We start from the raw sequence: 23,198 nt of genomic DNA, 5'->3' as shown, positions 1-23,198 counted from the left end.
TTTTTTTAATTGATCATAACAATTCCAACGTTGAACATGGCCTGGAGCTTAACAGATGTTTATTTAAATACTAAGGAGTATGTCTGGGCTTAGGAAGGAGAGGATGGTTACATTTCAGGGTGGTAGAATTCTGCCTGAAATATCTGCTCTATAATAAAAGTAAAATGTCTCACCGATACACTGTTAAACTGAGAAAACAAAGAGGTAAGGTGGGTCAGATTATTTCTAAGGTCTGTTTACTATTTACATTTCATATAATTTTCATTAAATGTCGAGAATGCAAGTGTTAGGAGTCACCTGAGGTACGTCCAGCTTTTGTGACTATTTCCTGATGTTTGGCAGACTGTTCTTTCAACTTGGTGTAGAGTTACAGTCTACTCTTTTAGGGAGAATGCTGTTTGTTCACATCATGAGGCTGTAAATATTTAAAATATTCTCACCATTGTGTTAGTTTCCAACTGACACATGGCCTGAGAGATTGGAGTATCATTAATTCTGCAACTCTTTTAGTGCTCAGGATGTGCATATGTTTATTTACTTTCAGGACTAGTTCAGACATCATAGTAAAACTGCTAGTGACTTCATGTAATCCTTATTCTGAACTGTATTTGAAAGCAAGGGAAATGAAACATGATCCCTAAAAACCTGAAACATCCAAAGATCAAGTCAATTAAGGGCAAAAAAAAAAAGAAAAAAAGAAAAAAAGAATGTTTAAGGATGGTAAATGAACACGCCAGGTGTGGTGGCTCATGCCTGTAATCCCAACACTTTTCGAGGCTGAGGCAGGAGGATTGCTGAGCCCAGGAGTTTGAGACCAGTCTGGGCAACATAGGGAAACACCCATCTCTACCCACCCCTCAGAAAAAAAAAAAAAAAAAAGAATTAGCTGGTGTGTTGGTGTGCACCTCTGGTCCCAGCTATTCAGGAGGCTGAGGTGGGAGAATCACTTTAGTTTCAGCCTGGGAGGTTGAGGCTACAGTGAGCCATAATCCGTGATCACATCACTGCACTCCACCTTGAGTGACAGAGTAAGACCCTTTCTCAAAAAAAAAAAAAAGCATGTCAGGTTATCGGGTTTGTTCCCATGACAAGATGCTTGGCTAAAGTCTAGTCTATTTTAGGTAATAGTCACCAAGCTTTACTCAACAATTTTGAATTCTTTGCTGTAAATTAGAAGTATTCACTGTGATAAGTATACATATCTGCAACATTTTCAGCTGGTTTTAGTCCCTAATTCTGGACCTTACCCATTTTACACACACTATTAGCTAAATCATGTTCCTGAGGCATGGCTCTGATTACTTTACTCTGGCTTTAGCCTTGGCCTCATCTGTTAAATTAAAACTGTTCATCAGACCTGTATGCATTAACAAAAATTTTTTATTAGAAAAATCAGCCTCTTGCTAGCCATGTATGATAGCTATCAAATTGATCATTCTATAAATGGTAGCAGTAAGTGTATCAACACTTTGACCTCCTCTGTGTCTAGTAACATTTGCGTATAGTACAAGTGAGCACATAGCACCAGAATATTGGAACAGATGCTTCTCCAAAGCCAAGGGTTGCCTTACATTTAGAGTGGGAAAAGAGGAAAATGAGTTAGTAGAGGAGCAGCAGGGAGGGGGGGTAAATTACAGGACATAATTTGCTTCTAAAAATTTGTGTTATGTGTTATAGTTACATAATTAACTTTTCTATTGTACTGATTGACAGATTTGGCACAGACATCCTCTCATTGTGAATATATATGAATATATCAGAGTTCTGGACTCTGGGGTATATTTACATAAACACAAATATTCTGAAAGCATTGATAATCACACTGGTCTCTCATAATTTTGTCTATAAGATGACCTTATAAAATCCCTCAAGAATTATTTAAATCAGGTGTACGAAGCTCTGCAGTTTTTTGTTATGTCCAAAATATTCATTAAAAAGTTTATTAAACCTGACAGCCTCTTCTTAATGTTTCACAAGCAAGACAAACTTTTATTTTTCTTTCTTCTTTAATTGGCATATGGAGCTTGGGAATATTAGTAGGAGAAAAAGGAGACTATGTGAGGCATATAAAAGGCACCACACTGGAAAGAATCCAAGAGAATGAAAAATCACTTCTTTAAATAATATTTAGACACAGACTTTGTATCTATTAGATATAAATCATGTCTAAATACAAATCTAAATAATATTTACAAATAACTATTACACAAAACCTATGTAACACACACTTTATAGTACACAACTGTAAATAAGAATACAAATCTCCACTGCTGTGAGTTCAAAACAGCAGGCTTGGACCACTCAAAAATGACATCTGAGAGGAATTAATAGTCATCCTGAAAGTTCTGCAGACAGATGCTAGTGGACAAACCACTTTGACACTTTTCATGCTATCATTCAGAAAAAAATAGAATGCATGTAATACCATATTAGGAACACTGATAATGAACATATATGCAAATTATATCTTCCAATGATATATCTGTGATATATGAAAATAATTTTGAAGAAATAAGATTAAAATATAGTTTATGGAATTCCAGGAAACTTTTTCTTCCTTCACTACATCCTCAGGAATAAGGCAATTGAGTGGATAACAGTTTCAATCTTACTTCAAAGTGTAGCTACAAAGTAGGAAAAAGCACTGGGCCAGGAGTCAGAATATCCAGGTTATAATCTTGATTCTTTCATGAAACAGCTTTGTGACACTGAAGGAGTCTACTAAATTCTTTAAATTGTTCTTGTCTGTAAAGCTGAAAATAAGAGAGAACTGGGCTAATCTGTAGGGTTCCTTTCACTCCAAATTTCTGCCAGTCTTTTTCTAAATGGGATCATCTCTAACACAAAGTTACAATGGTGTGTCAGAACATCCTGTGACTGACCCTCTGTTTGCTGCTTTTTGATCTGATGACAGATGGCTTGGAGATGTATTAACAACATAATTGGGAGTAGATAAGCTGGCCACATTGATGAATGACTGAGAGGAGACTGCAAAGGAATAATACACCCTTTCATTTGCTCCTTAACACAAAGATGAATCAGGCTGTGGATGGGGTCAATTCACTGAACTAGAAAGGATTATGCATAAAATGCAAAAGCTATAGGTCTTTATAGCCATATCTGCTCACACATATATTCACTTTTCCATGCTAGTTATTCAGGATAGAAAGTGCATTAAATTTATACCAATTCCTAGCTACTGGCCTAGTAACTAACAATCTACAGAGTTGTAATGCATTAATAAAGATAGGATTATAGAAGACATTTAGTATGTAATGTTACCTTTAACTCTCATAATTTTTTTTTTTTTTTGGGATGGAGTTTTGCTTATTGCCCAGGCTAGAGTGCAGTGGCACAATCTTGGCTCACTGCAACCTCCGCCTTCCAGTTTCAAGCAATTCTCCTGCCTCAGTCTCCCAGGTAGCTGGGATTACAGGTGCCTGCCACCAGGCCCAGCTAATTTTTTTGTATTTTTAGTACAGACAAGGTTTCACCATGTTGTTCAGGCTGGTCTCAACTGCTGACGTCATGATCCACCCACCTCGGTCTCCAAAAGTACTGGGATTACAGGCGTGAGCCACCACGCCCGGCCCTTAACTGTCATAATTTTCAAAGTAGTTTCATCTACTTTCCATCTCATTCCAACTCTAAAAGGTAGTAAGGACTGGAATTAACAACTCCAGATTACAGATGAAGAATCTGAGACTCAGAAAGATAAAGGAGCAGCTTTAGTGTCAAAAGGTCAGAAGTTTGTAAATGATGAAGCTGAAGGTAGGCCCAGATATGCTAACTGCTTGCCCAGTGCTCTTTTCAAAATGCCACCTTGCCATCTTACAATGCATTATGCTGGTAATAGATACCCTGTGGATGTATCTGTATATAATATCATCACTGTCAGAAAAACAACCTGATGTTATCTTGCATGACTTAAAGCTGACTTCCAGGCTGAGATGTGGCACTGTTAAGGGATGAGAGACCCACAAAAATGTGCTGACAGCATACACAAAAACAATTTTCACCAGTACCTAGTATGGAAAGGATTGCTGGCAGCACCTTGGCCTCTACCACCCTACACATACCTATAAAGCATCAGTCAGTCCCACCTCTTGACTGTGTGCTTTGAGAACACCATTAAACAAGTCTGTTGAAAATTTCTTAAGGAAATTATTAGGTATATTCAAAAGGGTCATCCACTGTATTGTTTAGAATTTAAATGTACCAGAATTTTTCTGTGTTCTAATGTCTGATCAATTCTAAAATGCTAGTCAATTAATGGTCATCCATTTTCTTTTTTTAAAAAATGTGGCTCAACTACATGCAATGTGCTGAGCCAGTTTTGGAATCCGCCCTGTAGCAGAGTAAAACTGGACCAAAGGAAGTGGAAACAGGGGTCCTGGCTGTCACTTCTCCAGCTACTCAACCTACAGTTTTTCTTCTTTATTGTGACGTGTGGTGATTCGTTTTGGATTCCTCTGTATGACAGGCAGGTCCGACCTTGAGGAAGACTGGTAGCCCACATCCTCTGCTTTTATTGGCTTAATGATATGGCCTGGCTTGGTGACGACCTTGGGAGTAGTCAGCTTTTGGAAAGCCCTCTGGGTATTCCATGTGGATCCTATAGGGGTCTGGATGGTCCTTTCAAATTGCCGATGGTGGGTAAATGGATATGGAAGCACTTGTACCTGATGAGCTGCTGCGTGGATGTTGCGCTTCTCACTGATAATCACATTTGGCAAATTCTTATCTTTTCTTGGAGGACCCTCAGAGGCTTTAATAAGAAACTGGCATCTTTTCTTGGCACTGGGCTTTAGGCCCACACCACCCCACTCGCCCCAGCCAGGTAGTGTTAGGTCCACGTCCTTTGGCTTACTCGCCTCCACAGCTTCCCTCTTCTCTTTCAAGAAATCTCTGATGACACCATCCCCAGCAAAAGCTTCCTTTATCATCTGCCTTTGGTCTCTCTCCTCTTCATCTTCCAGCTCCTCTATTATTGTGGGAACTGCCAAAGACCTCATGGAAGGAGACTGTGTGGTTAGGAAGTTCTGTAGGTCGATCAGTTGCTCCTTCTCTTTCTTCTCCTTAGGGGCATCAGGCCAATTATTTGGGGTCCTCTCTGACTGCTGCCCTTCTAACACAGGTCTGGGAAGCTCCTTATTTTGAAAACAATCTTCTTTTCCCAGCTCTTCTAGCTCTTTCAGAGTTTGTACTCTCTCTGACCTCTGTAGCAACAGGGGCTCCGCTTCTTCTGGGGCAGGTTCCTCTCTCTGGACCTGGGGAACAGTCCCCTCTGAACTTGCTTTTTGCTTCCTGGACTGATGTTTTTCCTTCAATTTCTGAGATAGTGCCCTCAATTCGGACAGCACCTCCTGGCTGCTAGAATCTTTTGTTTCTTGACTGCCTGCTGGCTCAGCATCCTGGTTGAGCTCAGATCTTTTTCTAAGGGATTGCCTCTCCTCAAATTCTCTCAACAAAATTTCTTCCTCTGCCACTGGCCTTTCTTCTGCCTCACTTTCAGAAACCTCATGAGCCGCAAGCTCTGGCAGTTGCTCAGGGTCCTCCTGTGTTGCAGCCTCTTTGGTGTCACTGGTGCAGCTCCTGAACATCCAGGGATTCAGTCCGTCCACATTCATCTGCACTTCATTCACTACATGAGGGACAAGGAGTTCTTCCACTTCTTCTGTGCCTCCCTCCTCTTCCTCACTCTCAGAGGCTACCTGGAGTTTCTGTGTCAGTTCTTTGTTCTTGGCCAACTGTTCCTGCATAGCTTGGCGAGCCTCCAGGTCATATTTGGCCATAATTGCCTTTGACTTGGCCCATTTCCCACTGTTTTGGTGCTTAAGGCTCATTCTTTCCATCATTCTGGCATTTTCAATTTTTTCCATTTCTTCCAATGCCACAGTTGGATTAACCTTCTGCAGCTGCTCAAACTCTTTTAAGGTTTTCTTGGCCTTTCCTTTCTTCATGACTTTGTGATACTTTTTACTTTTGATTTTCTTCTCTCTTCGAGCCTTGGCCTCATAGTAGGACTGCAGAGCCCGAGCCCTCTGAAGCTCTGCTCGGTGCATCTTTGCCTCTTCCAGGCTCATGGCTCGGAGAGAGGCCTTTTCCATGGGAGTCAGCAAAGGATCTGTCACTGGCTGCTTGTTCTTACGGAGGAGGTTAAAAATTTCCTGCTCCAGGGGAGTTCTTGCCTTCCAGCCACTGAGCGCATGTTCAATGGGAGCAATGGCTGGCTGCTCCTTCCCCAGGGGAAAAACCAGCTGCTCTGCCTGCTGGTTCTTCAGGACGATAGGGTCCCATTTGGAGAGGACTTGTGAGGTTTTACCGAATGCTACTTCTCTGTGGATCTGTTCAATCTTTTCTTTGTTAAGAGGTAACTCCACCACCTTCTTTGATTTGACTCTCTTCAGTTGCTTTTTTACAGTGGCCAAAGAAGATGAAGTTTTAACGGGCTCAAGCAGATCTGCAAGGACCAGCTTTTCTCCTGATCCTTCAGAACTGACGCTGAACTCTGACACTTTCAGACTAGCCTCAGACCTCTCAGCCAATTTCCACCTATTCTTTCCATCAAGGGAACTAATTGCTTCCAGAAGCTTTTGATGCTTTCTCTCTCCATCACTGTCCCCCTCATCTTCATTCTCACTCAAGGGGTAGTTTTTTGGCAAATCCTCTAGTTCTTCCTGTTGGCTCAAAGCCAGATTCTCCACAACCTGGTTCACATTCATCTCAACAGCCAGCTTCTCTCATGTATACCAAGAACGGAAGCCGAAGGCTAGTCATCCATTTTCTTTTCAACACTTCCTTTTATTCTAAAAGGAAATTTTCTTGTCTGTTTTCTAAAGTAAAATGATTTGACAAATGAGATTGAATTTAGAAAAATATTTACATATGAAGGTGTTTAACCACTTTATATAAAATATCTTTAATTTTACAGATACGGCATTACTTAAATAACTTTTCCATAGATGATAGGAATGTCACTTCAAATTCCTGATCAGAGAATCTGCTTACAGATGCACGAGCACTTTTTCTGATTTGGAGTCTCTTTTCTGCAGACATGGAAAGAATGTGAGCCATAGTTTCAGCATAGTCTTCTTCACTCTCAGCCAGAAAGCCAGTTATATCTCCTTCGTGAGGAACGACAATGTCAAGCTTTGGGCCCCCTGAATTGTGTGCAAGGATGATTGTGCCAGCTGCCATACACTCCACAACTCCTGAGAAAAAAACAAAAATCATGTAATCTTTTAAGTTTTTGAGTGTGCTCATAAGAATGAGGATGAATAGAAATCTTCAAAAAATTTAAGGGACTTATGAGAAACTTAATTAAATGTATGTCTAGACATTTGCTTATTTAACTTCTACAGTACAAAATAAAATAATTTTAAGTTTTTTAGTTTTCAAAGCTTCATAATAATACTGCATTTTTTTTTTAAAGAGATAGGGTCTCACTATGTTGTCCAGGCTGGCCTCTAACTCCTAGCCTCAAGTGGTCCTCCCATCTTGGCCTCCCAAAGTGCTGGGATTTACCAGCGTGAGCTACCACACCCAGCCTGCTGCTTTATTCTTAGTTAAAATAGACAAGTAGATGGAAGACTAGCCTATTAAAAAAGATGTATCGCAGATAATTAAAAAAGAAGACTAGAGAATGTTAGCAAGATGGTAGAATATTAACAGGTATTAGAAAAACAAAAGGAGTAAAAAGATCAAAAACAATTTTAATAGTTCAAATTACATTAGCAGAAAAAATAAAAAAGTGAATCACCTAAGGGAAGCATACTATCGCCGTGCTTATGTTACTGCCTGGATTTCTGGCATATTTGAGACTACTGCATGCCCAACAACAGTGCTGAACTAAATGAAAGTTGTGGTTAGTTTCTGCCAAATGATACGCATGAAATATAAATTACTCTAGCCAGCCTTTCTTAGCCATATTCCTAGGAGAATTAAGCCCTTCAGAGAATGATTCAAGCGACGGCTTTCCCAATTATCTGAAGGATGGTACAGAGCTGATATCATCCTGGATGTATAGGAGAGAAATTAAATCATGCCAAATGTTTTTAAAACTGGTGAAATCCCTGCAGAACAGAATTCAGTAGCTCATATCATATTCTGCTTGAAGCTGGAGAGCATCCTGTACTTTCTCAGAGACTTGCATCTAATCAATTTTACCCTTTCCCTCTCTACTGGCTCCTGGTCACCAGTGACTGCCTTACCTTCCCCAGCATCTGGGCAGCATCAGAATCTGTGCCGTCTCCATTCTTCTCCAAACACTCTCTTCCTTGGTTTCTAAGACACTGCACTTGGCTGGCTTTCCCCCCTCACCATTTCTTCTCCCCATTTCTCAGCTGTTCCTGTTCTCTGCATTTTGTACTGAGAGCCTCTTCTCGCTCTGTACATATTCCCTAGGCGATCTTAACCACATCCACGGGAGCTTTGATAACTACCTGCACAAGGACAATCCTCATTTTGTGTTTCCAGACCAGATTCCTCTCCTCAACTTCAGACTCCTATATACAAAACTACCTCCTGGACGCATGCCCTCACATGTCCCACAGATGAACTCAAACTCTGCAGGTTCAAAACTTGGCTCATCAATGGCACTTGCTCTTGGATTTCCCCTCTGGGAGAAAGCCAACACCATTCTCACAGCTGCCCCGCTCCCAAAACCCTAGGTGGTCTTCTCTTCCTCCCTCATTTAACACATCCAGTTAATCACCAAGTCCTGGTCAATACTACTGCAGAATGTCTCTCAAGCATGTTCACCTACCAAGTTCAGCTCACCAGCACCTCCATCTGGGTTGCTATAGTAGGCCGGCTCATCTTACTGCCTTTCCAGTCTTGCTCTCCCTGTTCTTCACTGATCCACTCCCCATGTGGCCAGAATGGACTGGAGAAATCAGAAAGCTTTTACATGCAATACTTAAAATCCTGCTATTCTTTTCCACTGGCTTAACCTGGCCTCTATCACCTCTCTGTTGTCTTCCTGCTGAATGTTCCTATTGATGCATCTGTTGTCACTCCTATCACAGTGCTGTTCCCTGTGCTGGAGACTCTCCCCTCTCTCCTGGCTAACCTCTATTGTTCGGGTCCTGCTCAAGTGTCACATCACTTCCTTGGGCAACTGTTCCCTGCCTGCACAAGTCTGTGTTAGGTTTCTCTTTGGCACTTTCACATCACCCTGCACTTCCTTAGCATAGCACCTGGCACACAGCACAGCACGGCACGGCACTTGCCTGTGTAGCCTGTTGGTACCACCAGAGGGCGGGAAGCCTCTGACAGGCCAAGCAGCTCCTGTCTCCACCACATCCCTAGCATCCACCCAAGTGCTCAGCAGAGTGAATGCTTAGTAAGTTTCTACGGAAGGAAGCACAGGAGGTCAGATCCCATGCAACAGGTTGGGTCAACAAGTTCTTGCTGAATGTCTGGGCCTAGTACTATACTACTAACTAGGAGTAAAAAAGAGTGTAAGAGAAACTGTAGTCTTAGTTTAGGAAATGTCACTTTTATGTTATCCTCATTTCCCCTAACAACTAACAGTGTGAGGCACAAAGCGCTTGAGAAATATATGTGGACCCAAATTAAACACAAAGCAGTACTTGATTTTATAGCAAAATGTGTGCTTAACAGGTCAGAATAGAGATAGCAGTTTGTGCCAGAATAAACAAGAACGGCTAAAGTGCAAGGAGATTTAAGTTGAAGACTTATGATGCAATCTGGCACAAAGAGGGCCATTCCAACGGTGAGGGTAGAATCAATAAAAGACTAAAAGAGTTACTGTGAGAAGCCCCTATGCAAACAATGGTTCTCAACTTTTGATGCATAACAGAATCGCTTAAACAGCATTATCAAAATACATCTACCTGGGCCTTGTCCATTTGGCCATTCTGTAGGATAAGGGTAGGGCCCAGGAATCTGTACCGGTAAGTATGTAGTGTGGTTAGATGAGGAGAGAAAATGTTGCTGTTAAGAGCAGGGGCTATCTGGGTTAGAATCCGGGCTCTACCACTTACTTACTGTGTAACTGAACTCGAGCAATTTCTAAACCTTCCTGTGCCTGAGTTTCTTTATTTATAAAATGGGAATAACAATAACACCTATCAAATAGGGGTTTAGAAGGGCTTAAATTAGATAATACATGTAAAAATCTCAACACAGTGGCCCACACACAGGAATTGGTCAATAAATACTAGCTGCTATTATTAACTACTATCTTACAAGGTCTCAAATGAGGAAAGCATATTTGGTGGATGAGGGCAAGAGAATTAGGGCATGATGCAGACTTCCAGAGTATTATCATTTTATCAAAAGAACTTAAAATGTGTATCTCATGGCAGCAAACAAGTTGTTTAAAGGCCAAACTCACCAATCCCAAAATGCTCGTTCCACATGGTATGCAGACCAATTGTTGCTTCAGACAAATAATTCTTTAATTCATCAAATGGAATGTTTATTTTAAATTCCACATATTCTTGAACTCCTAAATCCTCAGACAGCCTTCTCAGTTGGTTTACCCTAAGTTCATCATCTTTGTTACGACAACCTCCAATGAGGACGAGTTTAAGCGAAGGAGGTGACTCAACCATCTTCTTATTCAGCAATTTAGCAAAGGCTCTGATCTGCAATGGATGATTCTTTTCCGGCCTAAACTGGCCAACAGAAACCAGCAAATGTCCTGGGGTCATCTTTTTCTCATGTAAGGGAATGTCCAGAAATGTCTGCACATCACAAGGTGGATAAACAATGTTAGTGCAATTCCCAACTTTCCATAGTGAGAGAATATGGTTTAGTGTCCAAGAAGAATTGACCATGACTACATCACTGCAAGAACCAACAAGGCCATAAATAAAAGCAAATAAATAGTAGTAGATGAGCTTTACTTTGCTGAGAAAAGGATTCCTGGTAATGAAGTCTGCATTATTAAATCCAATATTTTGATTCTTCACTACAGAGAGCATGTCGGTGCTGATAGTAGGATAATGAACATAGCTTCCAACTTGGCAACCCCCTATATACTTAAACAGAGGAAGTGTAAAAGCGTATCCCATTGAATCAATGTAAACATCAGGAACACACTGCATTAGAGCTTCCCAGCCAAGAAAAATGGATCCTAGACTTTGGCCCAGCAGTGTGAAGTGAGGATACAGTGAATCTTCCACAAGATAGCGTTTCCTTAAAAAAACAAACTGCACTGGGTGAATTAATCTGATGTTAAATCTTCTGAAAGCACCTTCTAGTATCTGTTGACCGTTGACATTAACATCGCCGGTATAAACAACATAAACTGCTTCAGGATACCTAAAATAGAATGTAATGGTTAAGAATGTATTAAGTTACAAAAAGTAGCCAGACACGGTGGCATGCGCCTGTAATCCCAGCTACTCAGGAGGCTGAGGCAGGAGAATCGCTTGAACCCAGGAGGTGGAGGTTGCAGTGAGCCGCGATCATGCCACCGAACTCCAGCCTGGGTGACAGAGTGAGATTCCATCTCAAAAAAAAAAAAAAAAAAAAAAAAAAAAAAGCCTGCTACCTACCCTGAGAGACTGAGAGCCGAGATTGCGCCACTGCACTCCTGCCTGAGCAACAAGAGTGAAACTCCGTCTCAAAAAAAAAAAAAAAAAAAAAAAGAAAGAATATATTAGGTTAAAATCAAGCAAAAAGTTGTAGATAACTATTTTCTTACAGTTATAAAGAAGATTTGATTTTTTTTTTGTTTTTTTGAGACAGTTTCACTCTTGTTGCCCAGGCTGGAGTGCAATGGCGCCATCTTGGCTCACAATCTCTGCCTCCCGGGTTAAAGTGCTTCTCCTGCCTCAGCCTCCCGAGTAGCTGGAATTACAGACATGCACTACCACACCCGGCTAATTTTGTATGTTTAGTAGAGTCAGCGTTTCTCCATGTTGGTCATACTAAAAATGATGTTTTCTACACTTTTTATTGAATTAGAAGTATAGTCTTTCAAATGAGACCATGACTTCTAGTTCTTTGCTATTTCCTCCACTGAGGATTTCACACAGAACAGACATCAAGTGTTGATTTATGAATGAGATGGTCTAAAGAAATACTAAAAAGTTTTGACAGTGTTCTTAGTTAAAAAAAAAAAGGTAATAAAATACTATAAACAAGAATTAAGATTCAACAAACCTGTCTTCAGATAGGATCACAATACTAAGGCAATACTCAGGGTTTCTATCTGAAAAATGCAAAAGTCTTTAAAAGCTGGATCTTGTGCCTATACCACAATTAGATATAATTAGTATGAAAATACCTAAAAGTATATTCTTATGACTTGTAATGCTTTGGTCTCCCTCTGTTTATAATTATTCTTTGAGTCATAAAACATGTATTGGCTGGGTGCAGTGGCTCCCGCCTGTAATCCCAGCACTTTGGGAGGCTGAGGCGGGCGGATCACCTGAGGTCAGGAGTTCAAGACCAGCCTGACCAATATGGAGAAAGTCTGTCTCTACTAAAAATATAAAATTAGCCGGGTGTGGTGGCACATGCCTATAATCCCAGCTACTTGGGAGGCTGAGGCAGGAGAATCGCTTGAACCCAGTAGGCAGAGGTTGTGGTGAGCCAAGATCGCACCATTGCACTCCAGCCTGGGCAACAAGAGTGAAACTCCATCTCAAAAAAAAAAAAAAAAAATTTATTAAGCATCTAGTATGAGATGCCAGGTTTTGAGGGTATGGAGATGAGAGAGTCTCTTTATCTTCAGAAGTTCAGTCCAGTGGAGAAAACAGACATGCAAAACAAATAACTGCAAAACTGTGTGCTACGCATTGATAAAGACACCCACAGGATGCTGGGGAAGCCTAAAGGATGACAATCTAACTGCTCCTCTCTGGCTCCTTCCCAGTCACTCTTTACCCAGCAGCAAGAATGAGCCTTTTAAAATGTGAAAAAAGATTGTGATCTCTGGTAGCCTAAAAATGCCCACAAATTCCATTTGTTTTTTCTTTCTTAAGACAAGGGCTCACTCTGTCTGTTGCCCAGGCGGGAGTACAGTGGCGCGATCTTGGCTTATTGTAGCCTCCACTTCTCGGGTTCAAGTGATTTTCGTGCCCCAGCCTCCCGAGAAGCTGAGATTACAGATGTGTGCCACCATGCCCAGCTAATTTTTGTATTTTTTAAGTAGAGAAGGGGTTTTGCCATGTTAACCAGGCTGGTCTCAAACTCCTGGCCTCAAGCGATCTGCCAGACTTGGCCTCCTAAAGTGCTGGGATTACAGGTGTGAGCCACTGTGCCCAGCCAGGCCACAAATTCTTTGATAGTTTTCCCACTGAGAGGTGGCATCTAAGTCCCCTCCCCTGGAATAACACCTGGCTCTGTGACTATTTTGACCAACAGAATATGGCAACAGTGACATTGTGCCAGTTTCCCAACATAGATTCTAAGGGACTGGCAGCTCCTACTTCCTGTCTCCTGGAATGCTCATGCTAGGAGAAGACAGCTGTCACGTACGGAGTCCAACCAGCCCGAGATTGCTATGTTGTATGCAAGCCCAACCAAGTCACATGAAGAAGCTCCTCAGTGAGAGAGATGCCCGACAGCCCCCAGCAGGTCCAGTTATCCCAGCCCAAGAACCAGAATGTGAGTGAAAAAGGCTTCAGATGCCTCCAGCCCCAGCTGCCATCTAATTGCAACAGTATGATGGAGACCAAACATGGCAGCCCCTAAACTATGTCACAGAACAGTAACCCCAAAACTAGTTTACTATAGCACTTAGAATAAAATCTAAACTAATTTCCCTGCTCACTCAACTCCTGTGTGATCTGGAACCTGCCTCCCTCTGTCACCTCCCTTCCCATGTTCTCCTTTGCCCTCCAGGGTGCAGCCAAACTGGCATTCTTTTTTTTGAACACGCCAAGCTCCACCCAACCTTAGGGGACTTGCAGTGGTTGTTCTCTCTACTCTGAATTCTCTTTTCTCATTTTCACTCAGTCTTTTCATAAGGCAGGCAGTTTAGCATGTGGTTCAGAACATGGGCTCTAGTGCCCCAGTTTTCTTCTTTGTCAAATGAGGATAATGGTAACAACTGCGAAAGACTGTTCTGAGGATCAAGTGAGCTAACACATGTAAAGCACTTCAAACAATACCTAACAATCATCACGCAGTGAATGCAGCTGTTTTTGTCATTCAGATTTTGATTAAGTGTTATCAGATATTTCCCTGATCACTCTATCTAAAGTATTAAGTCACTCCTATATTACCCTATTTTAACTCTGTATATAGCACTTCTCACTATTTGATATTTTTCTTCTTTGCCTATTATCTTGTCTCTCTCAACTAAAATCGAACGTCCAGGAGAGAAGGACTTGATCAATCTTGTTCTCTTAATCTCAACCCCTAGAACAGTGCCTGACACATAGCAGGTCCCCAATAAATACTGCTAGGTCGAATGAAAAGTGCACTGTAGTTATGTGTTGAGTTAGGAAAGACTTGTAGAAACTAACTGGGGAGAAAAAGGTCATTTCAGAAGAAAAGAACACTATATAGAAAGGGAAGGACTCTAGAGAGAGCATGACGTGTTCAGGGAGCTGCTCCTTGTTCTGCATGTTGGAGTAAAGTACATGTGAAGGAATGGGGAGGGATGAGAAACACGATGTGGCCAGAGCAAGATGACAAAGTATCTTCCAAGTCATATTAATAATTTGTTTTTTTTCTCCTTGTAGATGGGTTAGGAGTAATAGAGGCTGCTGGGGACTATGTGTACAGATATCATGAAACTTTACCACCGCCCTCAAGAGGTAGATAATCTGGTTAGAGAAGAAAAAAGTATTATCAATGAGAGTAGGAAAAGCGTCACGGAGTTGGGAATTACGAGAATTCTTTGTATTTAGGCAGTTACAGAAGATGGCAGAGCAAATACAGGGGTAGGGCCTGGAAGCTAGGATGGGCCAGGATTACAGAAAAGTATAGCTGAGGGAATTCTGTGTGAAGGCCTTGGCACTGAATGAAGGGTGTGTACCAGGAAGTAGGGTAACCATGAAGAATAATAGTTTTCCTCATATGATAAAATAATGGAACCTACTATGCTTTTTCCTTTCTAAAAGGGAATCATAAATATTTTTGGGGTATGGGGGGTGGAGATGATGAAGGCTCAAATATTAAAAGATGTATAACACCATATTCCTTCTAACATGGTAACTTGAGACTATCCAGCTGGTAATGATATAAAAATTTGAGTCAAATAGATACTTTCATAAAGATTATTCCTGTGTGCCACAACTGCCTGAAAGTACTCAGGCTTAAAGTGCTCTGACGTACTTGGTATATTTCTGTTTATTACTTAATCTCTTCTGTATACACTCTCCCAAGGGGACCAGTGATTCCCATTAAATTATGCCATAAAAGGGCAGATGTTTTCCCCATCCACTGTCCCTTTCTTTCTTTTCTTTTCTTTTTTTCCCTTAAGACAGGTTCTCACTCTGTCACCCAGGCTGGAGTGCAGTCAGTGCACAATCACGGCTCACTGTAGCTCTGACTTCCCAGGCTCAGTCAATTTTTCCACCTCGGCCTCTGGAGAAGCTGGTGCGCATCACCATGCCCAGATAATTTTTTGTAGAGACAGGGTTTCGCCATGATGCCCAGGCTGGTCTCAAACTCCTGGGCTCAAGTGATTCACCTTCCATGGCTTCACAAAGTACTGGGATTACAGGTGTGAGCCACCATGCCTGGGTTTGTCTATTTCTTTATCATAGTAACTAAAATCAAGTAAGATCATATAAGGCATGTGGGCACATGAAAGAAATATTTTCTTATTGAAGAACAGTTTAAAAAGGGATTCATTTTTACTTTAGGTACTTTAGAAAGATGAGGCCGGGCACGGTGGCTCATGCCTGTAATACCAACACTTTGGAAGGCCGAGGCGGGCGGATCACAAGGTCAGGATATCGAGACCATCCTGGCTAACATGATGAAACTCCATCTCTACTAAAAATATAAAAAATTAGCCGGACGTGGTGGCGGGCGCCTGTAGTCCCAGCTACTCAGGAGGCTGAGGCAGGAGAATGGCATGAACCTGGGAGGTGGAGCTTGCAGTGAGCCGAGATCGTGCCACTGCACTCCAGCCTGGGTGACAGAGTAAGACTCTGTCTCAAAAAAAAAAAAAAAAAAAAAAGAAAGATGAATTTCTGGGTAATAATTTTTAAGAAATGGAACGATATAGCAAATTAGCTAAGAAAGATGGATACCTACTTTTTCTGCAGGGCTCTTAAAGCACACCATAAAACTCTTTCTCCTCCTCCACCAGCATTGCAGTATGGATGAAAAAATGCAATCACCATTTGATTTTTCCCATTTTTGCTAGTTGACACTAATTTTTTCTTTCTCTGTAGCAGCAGTCTGATTCCCCAAAGGACAATGACCAAACACACACATAAAGTTCCACATACAATGAGCCCAGGGAAGAATAATGAATAAAAAAACCTGAAATAAGAGGACAAAGTTGAGAATCAATGTGATATATACATTAAAAAAATTACAAATTAAAGTCTGCTTTTACATATCTACTTTATATATTAGTAACAAAGAGAATTGTCTTTAACAAGTCTGCTAACAAAATACTCAAGTATGAAAATTCTAATGCTGCTAAATATCCAATATTGAAAGGATAAGTCCCCTTTAATTCCAATTCCTGTAGCATGTTACCAGTTGAACATACTTTAATCAGCAGTAAAAATCAACATTGAATCCCCTTTCTCCTAACTTAGTATATATGTTATGGGATTAAAACAAATTTAACTATTAATCTAAACAAGACATGATTAAGAACATGTTATATGCTGTCATTTTGAGGGTCAGATACCAAAAAAAATACGTCTTTTGAATGATCAATATTCCATTAAAGTCTGGTAAGATAGTAAATCTTTTTCATTCTGTCACTTCACCTCAAGTAGAACAATTTCTGGGATAAAGGAATGGAACTTAGATTTCTCCACTTCTATTTCCAGTTCTGTATTTGCTCTATTTACATGACCTAATACTACTACCTTCCCTTATGTACCTCTGAATGAGCTGTCAAAAACCCACTAATGTTCTACTTAATACTCAGTAAACTCATTCACAAAGTGACTGTTAAAAGGTTCTCCATTACTGTCAGGTCGATTGAAGCTCTGCAAAAGCAAGGGCCCAGACTTGCTCATACCATGTCCCCAATGCCAAGTACGATGCCTGGCACAGAGAAGGCATCCAATGAATATATGACGGATGCAAAAGTTTATTACCTCTTCAGATGTTGCTTAAAATATGTTAAAATAAAATGTCAAGGTGCTTTTCTTTTAGGGTTGCCAATACAGTTGGAACCTAACTTAATATTTTTCATACTCTGCCTATCCTTTATAAAGGATTTGAGGAGGGCTTATAAGATTTAAAAACAATAAAATGGCAAAAGTTAAATAATAAAAAGTCAGGACCAGGGAAAATAGAATAAAGATGGTGTGTATGTTGGGATGGTGGTTGATGATGGACACAGGTATGCAGGCTATATTTACATACATAGTAGTGAATAGCAGACTGGGCTCTGGGCTGCTTAGTAGCCTAGGCAAATAGGGGATGTTCTGTGTAGTTACATAGTGTATTACTTCGTTTTCACACTGCTGATAAAGACGTACCCAAAACGGGGAACAAAAAGAGATTTAATTGGACTTACAGTTTCACATGGCTGGGGAGACCTCAGAATCACGGCAGGAGGCGTAAGACACTTCTTACATGGCAGTGGGCAAGAGAAAAACGAGGAAGCAGCAAAAGTGGAAACCCCTGATAAACCCATCAGATCTCATGAGACTTATTCATTATTATGAGAATAGCATGGGAAAGACCAGCCCCCATGATTCAATTACCTTCCCCTGGGTCCCTTCCACAACACATGGGAATTCTGGGAGACACAATTCAAACTGAGATTTGGGTGGGGACATGGCCAAACCATATCATTCTGCCCCGGCCCCTCCAAATCTCACGTCCTCACATTTCAAAACCAATTATGCCTTCCCAACCGTCCCCCAAAGTCTTAACTCATTTCAGCATTAACCCAAAAGTCCACAGTCCAAAGTCTCATCTGAGACAAGGCAAGTCCCTTCTGCCTATGAGCCTGTAAAATCAAAAGTAAGCTAGTTACTTCCCAGATACAATGGGGGTACAGGTATTGGGTAAGTACAGCTGTTCCAAATGGGAGAAATTGGCCAAAACAAGGGAGTTACAGGGCCCATGCAAGTCCAAAATCCAGTGGGGCAGTCAAATTTTTAAAGCTCCAAAATGATCTCCTTTGACTCCAGGTCTCACATCCAGGTCATGCTTAAGTAAGAGGTGGGTTCCCATGGTCTTGAGCAGCTCTGCCCCTGTGGCTTTGCAGGGTACAGCCTCCCTCCTGGCTGCTTTCATGGGCTGGCGTTGAGTGTCTGAGGCTTTTCCAGGCACACGGTGCAAGCTGTCAGTGGATCTACCACTCTGGGGTATGGAGAATGGTGGCCCTCTTCTCGCAGCTCCACTAGGCAGTAGGGACTCTGGGTGGGGGCTCCAACCCCACATTTCCCTTCTGCACTGCCCTGGCAGAGGTTCTCCATGAGGGCCCCGCCCTGGCAGCAAACTTTTGCCTGGGCATCCAGGCATTTCTATACATCTTCTGCAATCTAGGTGGAGGTTCCCAAACCTCAATCCTTGACTTCTGTGCACCCCCAGGCTCAACACCATGTGAAGCTACCATGGCTTGGGGCTTTCACCCTCTGAAGCCACAGCACTAGCTCTGCGTTGGCCCCTTTCAGCTACGGCTAGAGCAGCTGGGACACAGGGCACCAAGTCCCTAGGCTGCACACAGCACAGGGACCCTGCGCCTGGCCCACAAAACCACTTTTTCCTCTTGGGCCTCCAGGCCTGCCACGGGAGAGGCTGCCATGAAGGTCTCTGATATGGCCTGGAGACATTTTCTCCCATGGCCTTGGGGATTAACATTAGGCTCCTCGCTACTTACGCAAATTTCTGCAGCCAACTTGAATTTCTCCTAAAAAAATGGGTCTTTCTTTTCTACTGCATTGTCAGGCTGCAAATTTTCTGAACTTTTATGCTCTGTTCCCCTTTTAAAATGGAATGCTTTTAACAGCACCCAAGTCACTTCTTGAATGCTTTGCTGCTTAGAAATTTCTTACACCAGATACCCTAAATCATCTCTTTCAAGTTCAAAGTTCCACAAATCTCTAGGGCAGGGGCAAAATGCCTCTAGTCCCTTTGCTAAAACATAAGAAGAGTCACCTTTCTCCAGTTCCCAACAAATTCTTCATCTCCATCTGAGACCACCTCAGCCTGAATTTCATTGTCCATATCACTATCCGCATTTTGTTCAAAGCCATTCAACAAGTCTCTAGCAAGTTCCAAACTTTCCCACATTTTCCTGTCTTCTTCTGAGCCCTCCAAACTGTTCCAGCCTCTGCCTGTTGCCCAGTTCCAAAGTCGCTTCCACAGTTTTGGGTATCTCTTCAGCAGCACCCCACTCTACTGGTATCAATTTACTGTACCAAGTTCATTTTCACGCTGCTGATAAAGATATACTCGAAACTGGGAACAAAAATAGGTTTAATTGGAGTTACAGTTCCACATGGCTGTGAGGCCTCAGAATCATGGCGGGAGGCATAAGACACTTCTTACATGGTGGCGGCAAGAGAAAAATCAGAAAGAAGCAAAAGCAGAAACCCCTGATAAACCCTATCAGATCTCGTGAGACTTACTCACTATCACGAGAATAGCATGGGAAAGATTGGCCCCCATGATTCAATTATCTCCCCCTGGATCCCTCCCACAACATGTGGGAATTCTGGGAGATAAAATTCAACTTGAGGTTTGGGTGGGGTCATGGCCAAACCATATCACATAGTTTTCACTGCCCACATGAAAACATACAAATTCATCAGAAAAGTAAATTTTGCTTTTTTTTAGATACAGGGTCTCACTCTGTCACCCAGGCTGGGATGCAGTGGTGCAATCATAGCAATCACTGCAGCCCCAAACTCCTTGGCTCAAGTGATCCTCCTGCCTCAGACTCCTGAGAAGCTGGGACTACAGGTGTGTGCCACCACACCCAGCTAATTAAAAAAAATGTTTTTTGTAGAAATAGGGTTTTGCTATGTTGCCCAGGCTGGTCTCAAGCTCTTGGCCTCATGTAATCCTCCTGCTTTGGCCTTCCAAAGCATTAAATTACAGGCATGAGCTGCTGCACCTGGCCAGAAGTAAATATTTTATTGATACTTAGTTTCGAAATAAAGTTCTCATGTGGGATTTCCTATTGTGAACAAATCCTCATTTGTTCCTATTGTGAACAGATCTCATGTGGGATTTCCTACTGTGTACTTGAAGAGGTATTTGACTTTATTTGAAATCCCACATGAGCACTTTATTTCAAAGCTGAAATAATTGGTCTAAAATAATTTGGTCTTTATATTTTTTATACACCTTTATACTCTTAAAAATTTTACTGAGGATCCAATATAGCTTTTGTTTACATCAGAGTTTCTCATCCTTGACACTACTGACATTTTGGACCAAATAATTATTTGTTGGGGAGGTTGTCCAATGTATTATATTTAGTAGCATCTTTGGTCTTGACCCACTTAGATGCCAGTAGCACCCTCCCAATCAAAATTATCAGTTGGGCATAGTGGCTCATGCCTGTAATCGCAACACTTTGGGAGGCTGAGGTGGGAGGATTGCTTGAGCCCAGGAGTTCAAGGCTGTAGTAAGCTATGATCATGCCACTGCACTCCAGCCTGGGCAACAGAGCAAGACTCTTATCTCTACAAAAAATAATTAAAAAAAAAACCCCTCCAGATATTGCCAAATGCCAAATGTCTTGTGAAGCGCAAAAATCACCCCTGGTTGAGAACCAGTGGTTTATACTGCTTATATCTACCAATACTTAGCATATTAGAAATGAAAACTAAAGAACTTTAAACTTTTTATGAATTCATTTGAAAATAAAAATTCTTTCATAACATATTAACATATTTTTATTAAAAAACTATATTTTCCAAACCAAAAAAAGAAATTTAGCAAGAAGGGTGTCAATGATTTACATTTTTTGCAAATCTTTTTAATGTCTGGCTTAACGTGAAACCAGATAGTGGCTCCTCCTTTCTGTTTCTGCATTCAATCTGTAGTGATATGTTGTTTTTGTTGAAGTAAATGAAGAAAATTCAGGCTAACTTAGATATGTAGTAGGAAAAGGGAGTATATTTTAATATATATTGATCTTATGTTTAAAATATATTTAACTTTTCAGCTAGTTACAGATATTCTTCTCTGATGCTAGACCACATTTGACAAGTTATGCAATTTCTTAATGTCAGTTGCAATACAGACTCTGAAACCCTATCAATGACCTTTTCACACTGTTAATTAAAATCCACTATCACTTAGTTTTATCCGCTATCACTTTTGCACTTATCAACACAGTAAAATAGGCAAATATTACCTTAATGTTATTATAAAAACAGATTTGTTGAGGATCCACTGAAGGGCCTCGGGACCTGCATGGTCCATGGAGCACAATTTGAAAACCACTGCCTTAAAGGACGAACAGAGTCTGACAAAAGTGGTAAGATTTATCATTTATTTAATATTTGGAATATATGAATTCATAAAAGCAACACTACAGAGGACAGTTTGCTTTCTCAGGACAATCTTTCAAAAGCTTATTTAAAATGCAGCTGACCCATATAATGTAAAAGTTTTTCTGGCAATTCCTTCAAATAATTTAGGTGGGAAAATTCATGTGACAAGCTTTTCAAACTGAACTATTAAACATTTAACTTAAAAGCTGCATAATGACTAAAGTTAAACCTGTCCTTTAAGTCTGGTTAGTGAGTTTATTTAAACGTTATAATGTAAAGCACTGAGAAATATTACGTATGACAGGGAAGAACCAAAAGGCTCTGATAATAGACTTTCTCATTCAAAATGTTTAAAGTAATGATTGCAGAATTTGAAGTAGAGGGGACAAAAATGAAGAAGAAATGCCTGAACTTTTGAAAGAATTAGGTATATACTGCTATTCAGGAAGCTATGGTGTTAATTATAAATTTTCAGCCTGAACAAAAATATGTAGGTGGTAAAAAAACTAGGTAGGTAGAATATACTAGGCCTTCTGTTTTACTAGTGGAGGGCAAGGCACTTAAAATACAGTAGTACTACAACAACAAAGGTGGAAAAAAGTCTGGGAGTTTTTTCACCAAAATGTTAACAGTGGCTCTCTCTGGATGGTAGCATTCCTGGGGGTTTTTCCATTTACTCATCTATTTTCTAATTTTTCTAGAAGAAACAGCGTATGCACGTAATACAAATAAAAGTAATAATATTTTATGTAACTTCTTACATCAATCATAAAAATTAAAATAACGGATTATCAAAAAGCAGAGGATTCAACATGAGCTTTATATTTAAGTGACGTGTTAACAATGGCAGTTTTGGTGAGTTTAAGAGAAACTAAGAGATGAGAAAGAAAATCCGGTTTCTTCTTTACCGAAAAAGAGACATGATAGATTGGAAAATATCTTGTAGCTCAATCGTAAAGGAAAATGAGGAATGAATATGAATAATATATGACAAACTAACTGGAGTGTGAAAGGGAAAGAAAAAGCTGAAGCAGGGAAGGGAACTCGACCCCTCGGCCAACAGTGAAGCAGAAGAAAACGCTGTAAATTGAGTCTTTAAGACCTAGTCTGTTCCAGCCTATATAGGAGACCCCCAAGAAAAAGACCGCTCATTGGCCTGAGAAATTACCTTAGATTCATGACAAGGAAGGCCATTTGCCCACAAAATTTAGCTACACTGGACAGGCAAGTACCACTACAGGCGAGAAAACGTCTGTGAGCCCACACGACCGGCTCCTCACCTCAACAACTTGCACAAGCACCAGCTCCCTTCGCCTGCCGCCATCTTCCGCCAACCCCCGAACTCAGGAAACGCTTCACTTTCCTTTTCCCTATTGGCTCCTGAGAAAGAGAGCCGCGCTCGCCCCGCCACCACGGGCCAAATATGTGTTACTATTGGTTACTGGTAGCCGCGTCCCACGGCCTTCCAGCCAATAGAATATGCCGAGACGTAGACTAGTATTCGGCGTGGCGCACACGGTTCCCGCCCCCTTGGGCGGGACAGCAGTGGGGGTTGGGCTGAGGAGGGCGTGGCCTGTGATTGACAGCCGTCGCTCCCTCCCTCGG

At 41.2% G+C, this 23,198-nt stretch overlaps 2 protein-coding genes across 4 annotated transcripts; both read right to left on the bottom strand.

Annotated features, from left to right (window-relative positions):
- Window positions 1-1,962: 1,962 nt before the first annotated feature.
- Window positions 1,963-22,944, bottom strand: UTP14C (UTP14C small subunit processome component). 3 transcript variants are annotated; one of them, XM_030813439.1, is made up of 2 exons: window positions 22,874-22,944; window positions 1,963-7,214 (listed from the first exon to the last, which is right to left on the bottom strand). In XM_030813439.1, the coding sequence occupies exon 2, from the start codon at window positions 6,723-6,725 to the stop codon at window positions 4,422-4,424; it is 2,304 nt and encodes a 767-aa protein (XP_030669299.1). In that variant the 5' UTR covers window positions 6,726-7,214; window positions 22,874-22,944; the 3' UTR covers window positions 1,963-4,421. The 3 variants fall into 3 exon arrangements, with proteins under 3 accessions (XP_030669299.1, XP_004088185.1, XP_030669300.1); XM_004088137.3 differs by lacking the exon at window positions 22,874-22,944 and adding an exon at window positions 10,364-10,610; XM_030813440.1 differs by lacking the exon at window positions 22,874-22,944 and having other exon boundaries at window positions 1,963-6,490; window positions 6,556-6,631.
- ALG11 (ALG11 alpha-1,2-mannosyltransferase) lies at window positions 2,122-22,943 on the bottom strand. The gene is made up of 4 exons (XM_012507006.2): window positions 22,874-22,943; window positions 16,198-16,428; window positions 10,364-11,295; window positions 2,122-7,214 (listed from the first exon to the last, which is right to left on the bottom strand). Exons 1-4 carry the CDS (start codon window positions 22,915-22,917, stop codon window positions 6,943-6,945), a joined length of 1,479 nt encoding a protein of 492 aa, XP_012362460.1. The 5' UTR covers window positions 22,918-22,943; the 3' UTR covers window positions 2,122-6,942.
- Window positions 22,945-23,198: the final 254 nt, after the last annotated feature.

Source organism: Nomascus leucogenys, chromosome 5 (assembly GCF_006542625.1).
Source record: "Nomascus leucogenys isolate Asia chromosome 5, Asia_NLE_v1, whole genome shotgun sequence".
Classification (NCBI taxonomy): Eukaryota; Metazoa; Chordata; class Mammalia; order Primates; family Hylobatidae; genus Nomascus; species Nomascus leucogenys.
Note: the sequence above shows the minus strand (reverse complement) of the source record. Positions and strands in the feature narration are given on the sequence as shown.

Bases quoted from the DNA above. Each gene is read 5' to 3' on its own strand.
- UTP14C (XM_030813439.1), bottom strand. From the start codon at position 6,725: ATGAATGTGAACCAGGTTGTGGAGAATCTGGCTTTGAGCCAACAGGAA.
- ALG11 (XM_012507006.2), bottom strand. From the start codon at position 22,917: ATGGCGGCAGGCGAAGGGAGCTGGTGCTTGTGCAAGTTGTTGAG. The intron at 11,296-16,197 runs GTAGGTATCCAT...ATTCTATTTTAG, and splicing joins TTAAGAGCCCTGCAGAAAAA to GTATCCTGAAGCAGTTTATG. The intron at 7,215-10,363 runs GTGAGTTTGGCC...TTTTTTTCTCAG, and splicing joins GAACGAGCATTTTGGGATTG to GAGTTGTGGAGTGTATGGCA.